The sequence below is a fragment of the Carassius auratus genome, chromosome 13 (assembly GCF_003368295.1).
Source record: "Carassius auratus strain Wakin chromosome 13, ASM336829v1, whole genome shotgun sequence".
In the NCBI taxonomy this organism is placed as follows: Eukaryota; Metazoa; Chordata; class Actinopteri; order Cypriniformes; family Cyprinidae; genus Carassius; species Carassius auratus.
The window spans coordinates 12,337,333-12,350,336 of NC_039255.1; the positions used below are offsets into that span (position 1 = coordinate 12,337,333).

At 35.8% G+C, this 13,004-nt stretch overlaps 2 protein-coding genes across 3 annotated transcripts; one reads left to right on the forward strand and one right to left on the reverse strand.

Moving 5' to 3' along the window:
• The first annotated feature begins 120 nt into the window (after positions 1-120).
• LOC113112687 (centriole, cilia and spindle-associated protein-like) lies at positions 121-5,441 on the forward strand. 2 transcript variants are annotated; one of them, XM_026278462.1, is made up of 4 exons: positions 121-802; positions 1,320-1,643; positions 2,446-2,729; positions 3,356-5,441. In XM_026278462.1, exons 2-4 carry the CDS (start codon positions 1,337-1,339, stop codon positions 3,530-3,532), a joined length of 768 nt encoding a protein of 255 aa, XP_026134247.1. In that variant the 5' UTR covers positions 121-802; positions 1,320-1,336; the 3' UTR covers positions 3,533-5,441. The 2 variants fall into 2 exon arrangements, with proteins under 2 accessions (XP_026134247.1, XP_026134248.1); XM_026278463.1 differs by having other exon boundaries at positions 3,340-3,450.
• On the reverse strand, positions 5,318-12,429 carry LOC113112689 (ras-related protein Rab-4A-like). Its single transcript, XM_026278464.1, has 8 exons — positions 12,293-12,429; positions 11,771-11,851; positions 11,538-11,652; positions 10,573-10,635; positions 10,297-10,451; positions 8,056-8,151; positions 7,823-7,966; positions 5,318-6,187 (listed from the first exon to the last, which is right to left on the reverse strand). Exons 1-7 carry the CDS (start codon positions 12,306-12,308, stop codon positions 7,851-7,853), a joined length of 642 nt encoding a protein of 213 aa, XP_026134249.1. The 5' UTR covers positions 12,309-12,429; the 3' UTR covers positions 5,318-6,187; positions 7,823-7,850.
• Positions 12,430-13,004: the final 575 nt, after the last annotated feature.

Consider the following 13,004-nt stretch of genomic DNA (forward strand, 5'->3'; position numbering starts at 1 on the left):
CCGTGTTTGTGTTAATAAATTGTTAGACTTGACTGCAGACTAGAGCAAAGTGATCTATAGTGTTGCTGCAAAGGAATCTAGGAAATTTCTAGTTAGAAAAAGTAAGTTGCACTACTGTAATTATTTTCTAATTATATCATAGCTAAGCTAATACAGTCCAATTCTCAGCGGAGTTTGCTTATTGTACAAATTATTTTATGTTTTAAAAAATTTAAGTCATCAAATTGTCACACATGCTCATTTAACCATCCTAAAACCCTTTTTAGAATTTTTTTTTTTTATTAAAATTTTCAAGCACTGACAGAATTAATTTAAGAATTTGACAAACTAAAATAAGCATGGTTTAAATTATTTGAGGTCAAAGGTGACTGTAAGAAATAACTTGAGTTTTGTGCTGATCTGGTTTAGCCATGTGAATTTGCTAATAAGCAATACTGCAAAAGCACCATAAAGACAGACAGACAGACAGACAGACAGACAGACAGGCAGGCAGATAGCTGTTGCTATGGTGAGGTTCTCAAATGTATTTAGCGCATGTAGCGTGTTTTGACCGTTCGAAACGCTTTTCAAAAGATATAAATAGTTATATGTATAATTAAAAAAGACGTTTAAGCCCCCTCAAACTTCTTATTCGACCTCCTTTGGGAGGTCAAGCTTTAACCGTAGACAACAACACCTGTTGCTGTGTTCTCGTGATTTGCAGCGTCTTGTCTTCGCCGCTGGGCGGAGCTACAACCGCAAGCTTGACGTCTGCAGACAACAAGCGCCATCTGTTTCCCTCGTCCTTCTCTAAAACAAAACGGTAAGTAAACATGATCAAAAACGGCTCAGATTAGTGTCGACAGGTGTTTATGCGTCGATCAATACTTAACTCTCCTCCGCTCACTGCTGTCACATCAACAATCGCTTTAAACACTAGTCGACGTAAGAATGTAGCTTTAACATATGTGTAACGTTAAACTACTGTACCGCGCGCTGTTTGATTTCGTTCGGGTGCTTGATATCATTCACGTTTAGCGTCACCTTATAAACCCTAATATACAAATAAATACGTTAAGAGGTTCGAAGATCTCTGAGATGACGCCATAGTTTAAGTAGGTGTGTATGTGAAGGGGGCGTGTCTAAGGAGTGCCATTCACAGCTGGCCAGCGATTGGCTTTCACTTGCCTATTAGAATTCTGTTGCCATAGTGATTTGGTTTAAATGTCTGGCGCGAGAGGTGGGCGGATTCAAGAGAGAGTGGGCTTACAAATGCATAATTCAGTTTCAGTAGACTACTAATTCTCTGTATGATGTACAATTTCTTTTTTTTTCTGCAGTCGAACAATAGTGAAATATGGTGACGAAGCGAATTAGGTCAGAATACATGAAGAAATTTAAAGATCCGAGATGGGACACTTACGCAAAGTGTTATGAGGATTTGCTGAAGTACAGACTGTCAAGACGGCTGTTGGAGCAAGCGCACAAGCCCTGGTTCTGGGGAGAATGGGGGAGCGAGACAGGCTCCAGTGGTACATCTACTCCTCTAAGTCGGAATAAAGTTGAACCTGAGAGGATCCATGATGAGAAAGCAGAACGATCTGCTTGTGTGACACCAGAACCACCGGCAGAAGAAGATCTGGACAGAGGCGCAGCAAACACCAGTAAGATCCGAGCTACAGGCTGTCATCTATTATTTTAATCTTTTAAATTATTCCTATCTTTTATAAAATAGTTTGTGTTCTATTGATGCTGTTGTTAACTAAATCTTTAAAAAAAAATAAAAAGAAAGTTTTCCTTGGTTGAAATAAATCTTAATAAACGATAAAAGTATTAGAAAATAGACATTTAGAATTAGAAATATATATATATTTTTTTTTGTTTAAATTTTAAATCTTGATTTAAATTTTAAACCCTGAATGAAAATTGCCCCAGGAACTGAAAAAGTTATTGATTTCAGTAATTAAAATACTGAAACTAAAATGAAAGCTATATATATAAGTCACAAAAGTACATAAAATTACTTCAATTTAAACTAAAATGAAAACCTGATAATATAAAATAGAAAAAATTCTATTCATTTGCACTGACATTTAAAAAAAAATCTTTGTGAATTTCTAATTTTCCTTTAACATTTAATATTTGTGATAACAAAAATATGATTTATACTTTTTATTGATTTTACAGCTGTAGTATCATTAACACTTAAGTTAAATGCTAAAAATGATAATTTTCAGCCCACTCTAAACCTAATTTATATTACAGAATCTGATCACTTTACCTTGTTACTTAAATATGTTAATTGGCACAATTTAGCATAATTTGCTAAATAATGTGCAAAACGCAATGGAAAACTAAATGGTAAAGCATAAGACAATAAACTGTGGTACTTACTTAATGAAAACTACTTTATTAAAACACTTTTCAAAATATCAGATTCCATGCAGATCTCTCTTTCATCAACAGAGCTAGTTGCCAGAGTTGCTGAGCAGAGTCATCAAGAGGAGGAGAGAGCCAGAGAAAGCTCTCCTGCTCTCAATCCAGAAACTGATACACATATCCTGAACTCACCAAAGAGCAAACGCCTCTCCTCACACAAGTTTACAAGATCGAAGGTCAAGCCTCATGCAACCAAAGACCCTGAAAAAGAAAATCGTCACCCTTTTGCCCTGTATGGTGGGGGGGAGAGACAGACAGATATGGCTTCCAAGAAAACCCATAATGTTGGTCCAGCAGCATCAACTGCAGAGGTGAGGATCCTTTCAGGAAGTATATCATATCTGACCAGTAAAAAAATAGTAATATAATAAAACTATTACAATTTGGTTAACATAAATAGTTCATTTAGATAGATATGAACATTTACTTAGTTTTCATCATTGGGATTTTAAAGGAACACGTAACTTTCTTTTTGGAAAATAGACTAGGAACTAGGAACCAATATGGCTAGGAAATATACTCTCATTCTGGAGTAATGATAAAGGAACTTTGCTGTCTCATCACAGGTGCAGTATTACAGTGATATTACACAGCGCCTGAAAATAGTCTGATAATAGCAGAGTTGCTGGGGACTATTTTCAGGCTTTTTTCTAAGCTAAAGCTATGGGAGTTGGAAAATGGGCCTATTTTTTATTTTATTTTTTTAAAGTGTAGTGTTCCTTTAAAGGGATAATTCACACAAAAATGACAAAAATCGACAAAAATTCTGTCATTATATGATTATATCATTTTAAAAATCTTTGAAAGTCAAATTCGTCCAGTCATGTTTTGTAAGTAAACGATGACAGAATTATTATTTTTGTGTAAAATATTCCTTTAAGTACTCATTTGCTTATCGTTATTCATGCATACTTCATGCAGTGTTTCTTCTGTCTAGATCCATGAGTCAGCGATGCGAGCAAGAACACGACGAGAGGTGGAAAAACAGATAAAGAGATCTGACAAACAAAGAGCCAGATCTGCTGACGTCGAAAATAACAGAAATAAGATTGTCCCGGATTTCAACCCCTGGATGACAGAGTACATGCACTGCTTTTCAGCTCGTTCACGGTAGTATTGCTTTCTGAAATCCTTTGAAAATGTCAGCGTCTGTCTAAACCTCTCAGACCAATCGAGCCAAAATACTGCACATGATGACTGGCGCATCTGTCCAGCTCACTTCCCGTCTTCCAGAATGGGCCACAATAAATTATAACTCAAGTTTTCTTAGGGGTTTATTTACACCATGGATATGTTGTATTTACTGGTACATATCAAACATGAAAACACAATCATTTGATGCTACAGGGCAAATTGTTAAACACTTGCATTGTTGCATGATATTTGTGAGCTGTGTAGATTTACAGGCAATGCGATTTACCAGTGTCTCTTTGCACTCTTAGCCAACTACTTAATGTTTTCAGACAATTATAGACACATAATTCTATTTATTTTAACGTTGTGTATTATCTAAATTGTGTTAGAAGTTAGGTTTAATATAAAGAAATCAGTTTTTTACAGAAATCTTTTGCGCCAATGTGAATCTTTGTAATGTGTGATAGTCTCAAATTGGCAATCGATCCATTATATTAATATCTGCTTTCTTTTATAAGAGATGTATTATATTTTACTTGTGTATTCACACTGAATGTGCATTCCATGTTGTATTTATTGTATCAAAACAGTAATATCAAAAAGTCACTGGTATCTGAAGCATGAAACGTACACTGCAAAATCAAGTTTGAATGAGATCATACACAGCAAAATTAATTTTAGCTGTCCATCAAGCATAACTATCAATTTGATGCTATTTGGTTTTTAGTAGCACTCAGGTATTTCTTGTATTTTATGTAATTTATTAAGAAATGAAATTGGGATATTTGTACACCGTTTATATAATGGTATTGAACTAATTTTGACTTGTCTCTAAACAAATGTGTTGTATGAACAAATGTAAAGGGTATGTTTTTTCCAATGTCATATCTAAATAGTGATTTATGGCATGTACTATGTGAATAGTGTTGGTGTTAGGGTAAAAAAAATGAAGCCATGTTTATGAGCTAGATTTATATGATTAATATCCATTCCACTGTCTGCTATGGAAGCAGTTTTGAAGGGTATTAAAGTTTAAGAGTTTATATTACTGCCTGTGAAACTGAGATGTAAATGTGATAATAGCTTTTTAACACTTTCTTTACAAGGACACAGTCTAGTATTAATTTTTTGTTTTCAGTCGTAACATTGCTGTTACGAGAATAGTATGTTATAATAGTAAAATAAAGTTGTTGTTTTTTATAAGTGTATTATGGATGTAAAAGTAGTTTTCATGTTTGTAGGTAAGGATAGTTTGTTCACAAGCTTTCTGCAGTATTATATGAAACTCTTTTCTCACCAGTATACAAGGCAGATTTTTAAATTGCCAACTCATTACAGCACGCTGTTCCTGGACATCAGGATTCTGTGAGCTTGCCCAGACCTCGTCCATGTATCAGACCCAAGGAGCACTTTAAATGTCTGGCAAAGTCCCCTTGTTTACTTTAATAAAAATAATAGAAGTAATTTGTTCCATACAGAAAGCTCTTCAGGAAGTTTTACACAAATTACACTTATTTTACAAACACTGATTTTACATTCAGCAGCTAAATTGTACATTTGATTAAGTAAGTTTTGAATTAGTTCTTTACATCAGTGCTACAAATTTTTTTTTTTTTTTTGTAGGTCGATGTAAAGACACAAGGTTAATTAAAAACGAAGAACCAACTACCATTCAGTGCAAATGTTAATCATGACTGGCAACTTTCCCATTTTACATTTTCACAAACATAAAATCTTCATATAAAGACAATGACACAATATGAAGTTGGGTCACATTGATTTATCATTAATTTTCGGTGCAAGCAAATTTGAGATATGTTCACTTAAAAATGTATGAATGTAAGTACAGGGGACAAGTAGAGGGAAATTAAGAAAATACATTTCCTCAATAAAAAAAAAACTAAGCAAAAAAATCAGTAAATCTAAATCATAAATCAGTTTAAATAGTGCCATTCCAACAGACACCTTAAAATGGGACTGTAGCACAAAAATGCTTTACAATAAATATAGAGCATGTAACACTGATTTTGAAGCTATTCATACTGACAATGTATTCCAGTGCGTTATGAAGGCAAGGGTGCACTGGCCCTTAAATTTAAACAAACATAGCATCCTTTCCTAAAACATACTAACCAAAAAAATGCATAATACACATGGAAAGAAAAAAATCAAATAAAAGGAAACAATGTGCTAGCAAGATAATGCATGATAAACTCCATAGATAAGATTCACAGAGGCAGTATGCCCAAGCTATATATATGCTTTATATAATCATTTATGAATATGTCATAGCACTGCAACCATGAAACATGCTCCACGGTGATAATAGAAACTCTTCTCTACACAACATCTACATATGGAAGAGGGAAAGGCAGAACAGGGGCTCAGTGCAGTATTCTCAGGGACAGGGGCCGGGTCTTTTAGCTACCCTCAGGGTTTTGGGTACCACAGATGTCTTGGCTCGAGCCCGAGGGGGGCAGTAAACATTCTCCAGAGCCTTCTGGAGCACAGGGGGTCCCCCAGCATGTCAGAACAGGAGTAAAAGTAAGGTGAGGGAAACAGTCACTCCACCATGATGAGCCGTACGTTAAACTCCCCACTGATGTCCTCCTCATGTTCTCAATACCTGCCTCGGCTGAAGGACACAGAAAAAGTGCAGGTGATCACATAGGCAGTCTTTTCAGAGCCATTTCTTCTAGTCTACAAACTGAAGGAGCTGCTTCCTAATCAGCTCGGATCGCTATTTCTAGCTCGCATTCCAAATAAGGCCCCTCAGAAACCCTGGAAAGGATCTGGAGTTAAATATATCCTTTCCCCTGACTCTGTTTCTCATGTGGCATTTGACTGATAAGAGGGTGAAGGGGTTTAAAGGACTTGTTTGTCCTCAACAAATCCTGGAGAAGGTGAAACACTTGGTCATTTGTATGTGTGTGTGTGTGTGCTGGTGCTGCATCACTGTCACTCTTTTGTAAGGCGTGCAGAGGCAAACTTGAGCAGCGTTTGGTGGGTGTCAGTGACAAAAATAGCACCTCTTCTTGAAGAGAGCTCCTCCCTGCTAGGGCATGCCAAATACAGCAGAGATGCTGTGGGGCAGCTATCAACATCCTTTTACAGGCGGCGGAGAAAGGTGCGGATTTTCAGACAAAATGTATGGAAAACCTTTTAATAAAGCTAAAATGATGTCTCACGAAGTATTTTGGTATCACTTTATAATACAGTTCAGTTCATTACCATTAGATAACACATTAAAACCACACTTTTAAAGCATTTAATAATCTAGGTTCATTTACGAATACATGTTTTTTTTTTATACAACCGTAAATGTAAAAACTGAATTAGTATACACTGTTCAAAAGTTTGGGGTTGGTACGATGTTTTTTGGAAGAAGTCTCTTATACTCACCAATGCTGCATATATAATATAACATCTTTTAAAGTTAATTTTATTTCTGTGATGTCAAAGCTAATTTTTTAGCATCATGCTCCAGTCTTCAGTGTCACATGATCCTTTGAAATCAATCTTGAAGTTACTGAAAAAATTGGGCCTCGTTCAAATAAACACAACCAGTAAAGGTTTGTGTGAAGTATTTTCTGTGATATCTCATTTAGTTCATTGCAACAATCTATATAAAATGTTTTTTTTTTTTTATAAACAATTACCACATACATATGTTACCTTAATATTTTCAGACCTATGTTTTTGTATTCTTTTTTAAATTTCACCTTAGATTCTTACATTACTAACATTTAAGTGACTCAATGTATGAAATTTAATAGGAAAAAGAAAGCAAAAATTGAAGTGCAAGCTAAAGACAAAAAAAAAATCAGTTATTCAATGATTAAGGATTCAATTATTGAAATGAGAAGGAGACTGAACAGAAAATAACCTTCACCATACTGAACAAGTATGTAGTACATGTACATGTATCAGTATCAAACAACAGTATCTGATGAAATCTGAATGCAGCACAGCTATTGTTAATGGATGCTGCTGTTGTGAGTGGTACAGAATGTCAGTGGAGGAAGAACAGCACTCTCTTACTCTCATGCTTTTAAAACTTTCACATTCATATCAACCTTTCTCTTTAAGATATCAAGGTTAAAATATTAGCAACAAGTAGAAAATTACTCAATTAATAAACATAACATAAATGATTGCACTTCACACTGTTGAAAAAAAAGTACAGAAACCTCGTAGGACAGTTTCCCATATTAACACCTTGGATCTGAAAAGCAAGTAGAGAGAGGAACTAAACCCTCTGGACCTTCACCTGGTTGGTCAGCTGCCTGGGATCAGTGTTAACAGCCACACTCTTGCACGCTCTCTGCTTGAGCTCGTCTGGGAGAACGCAGCTGCCGCAACGCTGCATCTCCGTACTGGATTCCTGAACCCATCCGCTCCGGGTCCAGCTCTCCTACACAACCAAATGACAAGCACAGGAGCTAGATTCAAATGTTTTTGTAAGCTTATAAGCAACAGTAAAAGGCACTGGTATTTTCGTACCTGACTCTATCTTGTTAAGGATTTTCCGAGCACACTGGACAAAAGCTTCCTCCACGTTCTCCCCTGTAAGAGCACTGGTCTCCAAAAACATGAGCTCTGAAAGCAAATATATAAACAAATTATAATTAATTATAGATATAAACAATCTGTTTAATTACTAATAACCAATCACTGTTTAGCCCCTGAAAAAGCCCCAGTGATTTCAGGGCAGCCAGTTGTGATTCTAGTGGGCTCTTCATGTTTGTGTTAGTATTACTATCCTGTAGTGACCTCTAGTGGTACACTTACAATATGAAAGCAGATATACAGGTGCATCTCAATAAATTAAAATGAACATGGAACAGTTCATTTATTTCAGTAATTCAACTCAAATTGTAATTTATGATTTTGGCTCACATTTAACCAAAACCCTCCAAATCACTATCTCAACAAATTAGAAAACTTCATAAGACCAATAAAATAAAATAAAAACATTTTTTAGTGAACTGTTGCCCTTCTGGAAAGTATGTTAATGTTACTGTACATGTACTCAATACTTGGTAGGGCCTCTTTTGCTGTAATTACTGCCTCAATTCAGTGTGGCATGGAGGTGATCAGTTTGTGGCACTGCTGAGGTGGTCTGGAAGCCCAGGTTTCTTTGACAGTGGCCTTCAGATCATCTGCATTGTTTGGTCTCTTCTTTCTCATCTTCCTCTTGACAAAAGCCCATAGATTCTCTATGGGGTTCAGATCTGGTAAGTTTGCAGGCCAGTCAAGCACAATAACACCTTGGTCATTTAACCAACTTTTGGTGCTTTTGGCAGTGTGGACAGGTGACAAATCCTGCTGGAAAATAAAATCAGCATTTTCAAAAGGCTGGTCAGCAGAAGGAAGCATGAAGTGCTCCAAAATTTCTTGGTGAACGGGTGCAGTGACTTGGTTTCCAAAAAACAGAATGGACCAACACAAGCAGATGACATTGCACCCCAAATCATCACAGACTGTGGAAACTTAAAAATGGACTAACAGCAACTTGAGCTATGAGCTTCTCCAGCCTTCCTCCAGACTTTAGGACCTTAGTTTCCAAATGAAATACAAAACTTGATCTCATCTGAAAAGTCCAGTTTTTCATCTCCTCAGCCCAGGTAAGACACATCAGAAGTGGCTTAACAAGAAGAATATGACAACTGTAGCCAAATTCCTTGACACTTCTGTATGCCTTGACCCCAGCCTCAGTCCATTCCTTGTGAAGTTCACTCAAATTCTTGATTCAATTTCACTTGACCATCCTCATAATGCTTTGGTTCTTTCGGTTGGTTGTGCATCTTTTTCTTCCACACTTTTTCCTTCCACTCAACTTTCTGTTAACATGCTTGGATACAGCACTCTGTGAACAGCCAGCTTCTTTGGCAATGAATGTTTGTGGCTTACCCTCCTTGTGAAGGGTGTCAATGATTGTCTTCTGGACAACTGTCAGATGAGCAATCTTCCCCATGATTGTGTAGCCTAGTGAACCAAACTGAGAGACCATTTTGAAGGCTCAGGAAACCTTTTTACAAGTGTTTTGAGTTGATTAGCTGATTGGCATGTCATTATATTCTAATTTGTTGAGACAGTGAATTGGTGGGTTTTTGTTAAATGTGAGCTAAAATCATCACAATTAAAAGAACCAAAGACTTAAACTACTACAGTCTGTGTGCATTGAATTTATTTAATAGACGAGTTTTACAATTTGTGTTGAATTACCGAAACAAATGAACTTTTCCACGACATTCTAATTTATTGAGAAGCACCTGTATATACCTTTGAAGCAACACTATATAACTTTTTCTTAGTGTTTAAAATTTGCTAAATGTATATAATGAGCGAGTACATCATGAATTCATCTTCCAAACCACATTTTTATCTTAACCTGAATTACTACTGTACACTTGGTGTACTGATGCATGGATTTCTTTTTATTAACCGCTAGAGCGCCAAAAGTTACATAGTGCTGCTTTAAAGGATACTATAGAAGACTTGTATATTAGCTGAAAGCTAAAATCATCTTAATAATGGATTTGTTTATTGCAAACACACAGCCTTTCCCTTCACCAGATGTTAACTGATTGCCTGGAGTCATGTGGATTACTTTAGGGTTATTGTGATGCTTTTATCAGCTGTTTAACTCTCATTCTGATGGCAACCATTCAAACTATTTGGGTGCCATTACAATTCTCTACAGTTGTTACCAGCCGGGAACTGCTTGTTTGATATACGCACCATTCTCTTGAGCGAAGCGTGAGGCCTCCAGAAAGGTGACTTCACGGTCAGCATCCAGATCTTTCTTATTTCCACACAGTATGATCACTATGTTCTGGCTGGCCAGCATCCTGGCATCGGTCAGCCAGTTGGTCAGAGCGTTGTATGTTTCTCGACTAACAGAGACAGAATGCGTGAAAAACCTTTACACTTCAGGATCTAAAAACACATACCATAGTATAGCTCTAGGTAAATGTCCAGAAATATATGAATATCTAAAGAAAAGTGTGATTTTACCTAGTGATGTCATACACGAGAAGAGCCCCTGCTGCCCCTCTGTAGTAGCTGCGTGTTACAGACCTGAGGAGAACAAGTATTAAGCCTCTGTAACATCAGCAGAAGTTTGTGATAACAGAGAGTAAAATCTAGTGATAAACCAATATACCAGCCAAACAATTATGTGGCTCATATTTGGTCATTTTAGAGAAAACTGGCATTCACAATACGTTTCAGAAATAGATAATACTTCTCTTTTTCCCCAAATACAGTAGCATTCAAAAGCTGGGATTATTTTAATCCTTTTATTCAGCAAAGACGCAATAAATCAATCAATAATAAGCACCAAATCAGCATTTTACAATGGCTTCTGAAGGATCATTGGAGACTGAAGGCTGGAGTAATGATGCTGAATTCAACATTGTTATCATGGGAATAAATAATATTTTAAAACACATTAAACTAGAACAGTTATTGTGAATTTTAATTCTATTTCACAATATTGCTAGGTTTTTTTACAGTATTTTTAATCAAATAAATGCAGCCTTAATGAGCTAGATTCAAGATAAAGTACTAAAATGTCTAAAACTGAAATACAAATAAAGTTGTAGTTTTTTGTTGTTGTTTTTTTTAAGTCTCAAGGATACGTATAAATACACAAAATAAAGCAAAATATAAATAAAAAAATAAAAAATGTGGTTTAATGCACTGAGGCTATTTTGGTTCTAAGGAAGCTGCTGGCAAATGTTCAGTGGAAATTAAGAGCATGTTTATAGCACTGACAAATGAATCTGCACAAGGTACTATAAACTCCTACATTCAATCTGGACTTGAATCACTCCCTCACCAAATGCTCCACCATCTGACTGCCTGAGAACAAATCTAGAAATGATCATCATAAGCCAAATCTTACAGTGGTCCTTGCAAACATGGCCAATCCAAAAGAGAAACAGATACAGAAATAAGAAACAGCCCTATGAACACACCTGAAACGCTCCTGTCCTGCTGTGTCCCAGATCTGGAGCTTGACAGACTTATTGACCACACTGATTACCTTTGAGCCAAATTCAACCCCAATAGTGTGATTCGAGTCATCTTTGACTGGAGGATCAAGAAAGACAAAAAAACATCAGTATCAGAACAGTGACATCTGTGATATTTCATAGATTCTGTTTCTCAATGTTTGATGACAGGACAGAAGAAACAGAAACTGACATACATCTTTTTTCTATAAAATTGTGAAGCAGACAAGATTTTCCAGTCCCTGCATTTCCTATCACAAGGAACTTAAACAGGAAATCTAGAGGGGAGGAAAACAAAAACAATAAATATGTTTTGTCAAGAAGTGCACAGAATTCTCATATATATGTATATATATATATATAAAAAAATTGTATACGAATGCTATTACATAAAACGTTACAGGCTATTAACACTCTGTCATAATCTGTACATTAAAGACATATATCATGACACCCAGGTTATATCCAAATAAATAACGGCCTTTCTATAGTAACGTTAACTGTTATTGTCATTACTGTATTAATTCACTAATCAAAGATTAATAAACACTTATATGAATTGCGTCGACAGATGAAACATATGGCAGACAGATAGCTGCTGGCACTGAGCAGAGCTTGTAAGCAAACACTTTGATAAATGAGCTCGGGACACCTGCTCAAATTTACGCTATGCTGTCGATAAGAAGTGTGGCAGGAGAAAGGAAAATTAGTCACCCTACCGTATGTCTCTGACATGACTGGCGCTGTGTTTCTAGTCTGTTTACACTGTGTTAGTGTCTTTCAAGGAAATCAACAAGGATATTAACTAAAGGGAAATCTCTTCGAGGGTTTCGTGCATCCTTGTCGGAAGTTTGTGTAAGAAAACTACTTCCTGTTGAGATTTTCAAAATAAAAGTCAAGGATTCTTTTCAAAATGACAATTAAAAAAAAAAAGCACGATTTTTATAAAAGTAATGAAATTAAATAAATAAAGTGTGCATTTTATTCTTGGTCACGAGTGTTTTATTTATTATTTTTTTGTATTTTTTGTTGTTGCAACACAGACTACACAGGATTGATCAGGAAAATAGTGTAGCGGAGTCAAAACTTTCTAAATGAAATCCAGATTCCATACTTGAAAGCTTATTATTTATGCTTGGTCAACAGTTCTTCATGGTTGATGTAAATTGCCCTCTATAACTTGTAGACCGCATGTCATTCATGACTGATGGATGTTTTTACATACATACAAACTTAATGTGGAGCATATGAAACAACTCATATTACATAAAATAGTTTTGTTTTATCTTTTTATGATGGTATAATCAGTTCATGCTTTCCTTTCATTTAAAAATAAGTTCATTTGAAATCAACAGGAAAAAAAAGTGTGAGAGTTCTTATTTGAGAGCCTTACTGCCATCAAGGCATTCCTGTTGAGGCAGTTGAAGCTCT

Coding starts and splice junctions, on each gene's coding strand:
- LOC113112687 (XM_026278462.1), top strand. CDS start 1,337: ATGGTGACGAAGCGAATTAGGTCAGAATACATGAAGAAATTTAAAGAT. Junction 1,644..2,445: donor CAGAGGCGCAGCAAACACCA/GTAAGATCCGAG, acceptor TTTCATCAACAG/AGCTAGTTGCCAGAGTTGCT. Junction 2,730..3,355: donor CAGCAGCATCAACTGCAGAG/GTGAGGATCCTT, acceptor TCTTCTGTCTAG/ATCCATGAGTCAGCGATGCG.
- LOC113112689 (XM_026278464.1), bottom strand. Junction 11,653..11,770: donor CAATTTTATAGAAAAAAGAT/GTATGTCAGTTT, acceptor TTGATCCTCCAG/TCAAAGATGACTCGAATCAC. Junction 8,152..10,296: donor ACGCTTCGCTCAAGAGAATG/GTGCGTATATCA, acceptor ATTTGCTTTCAG/AGCTCATGTTTTTGGAGACC.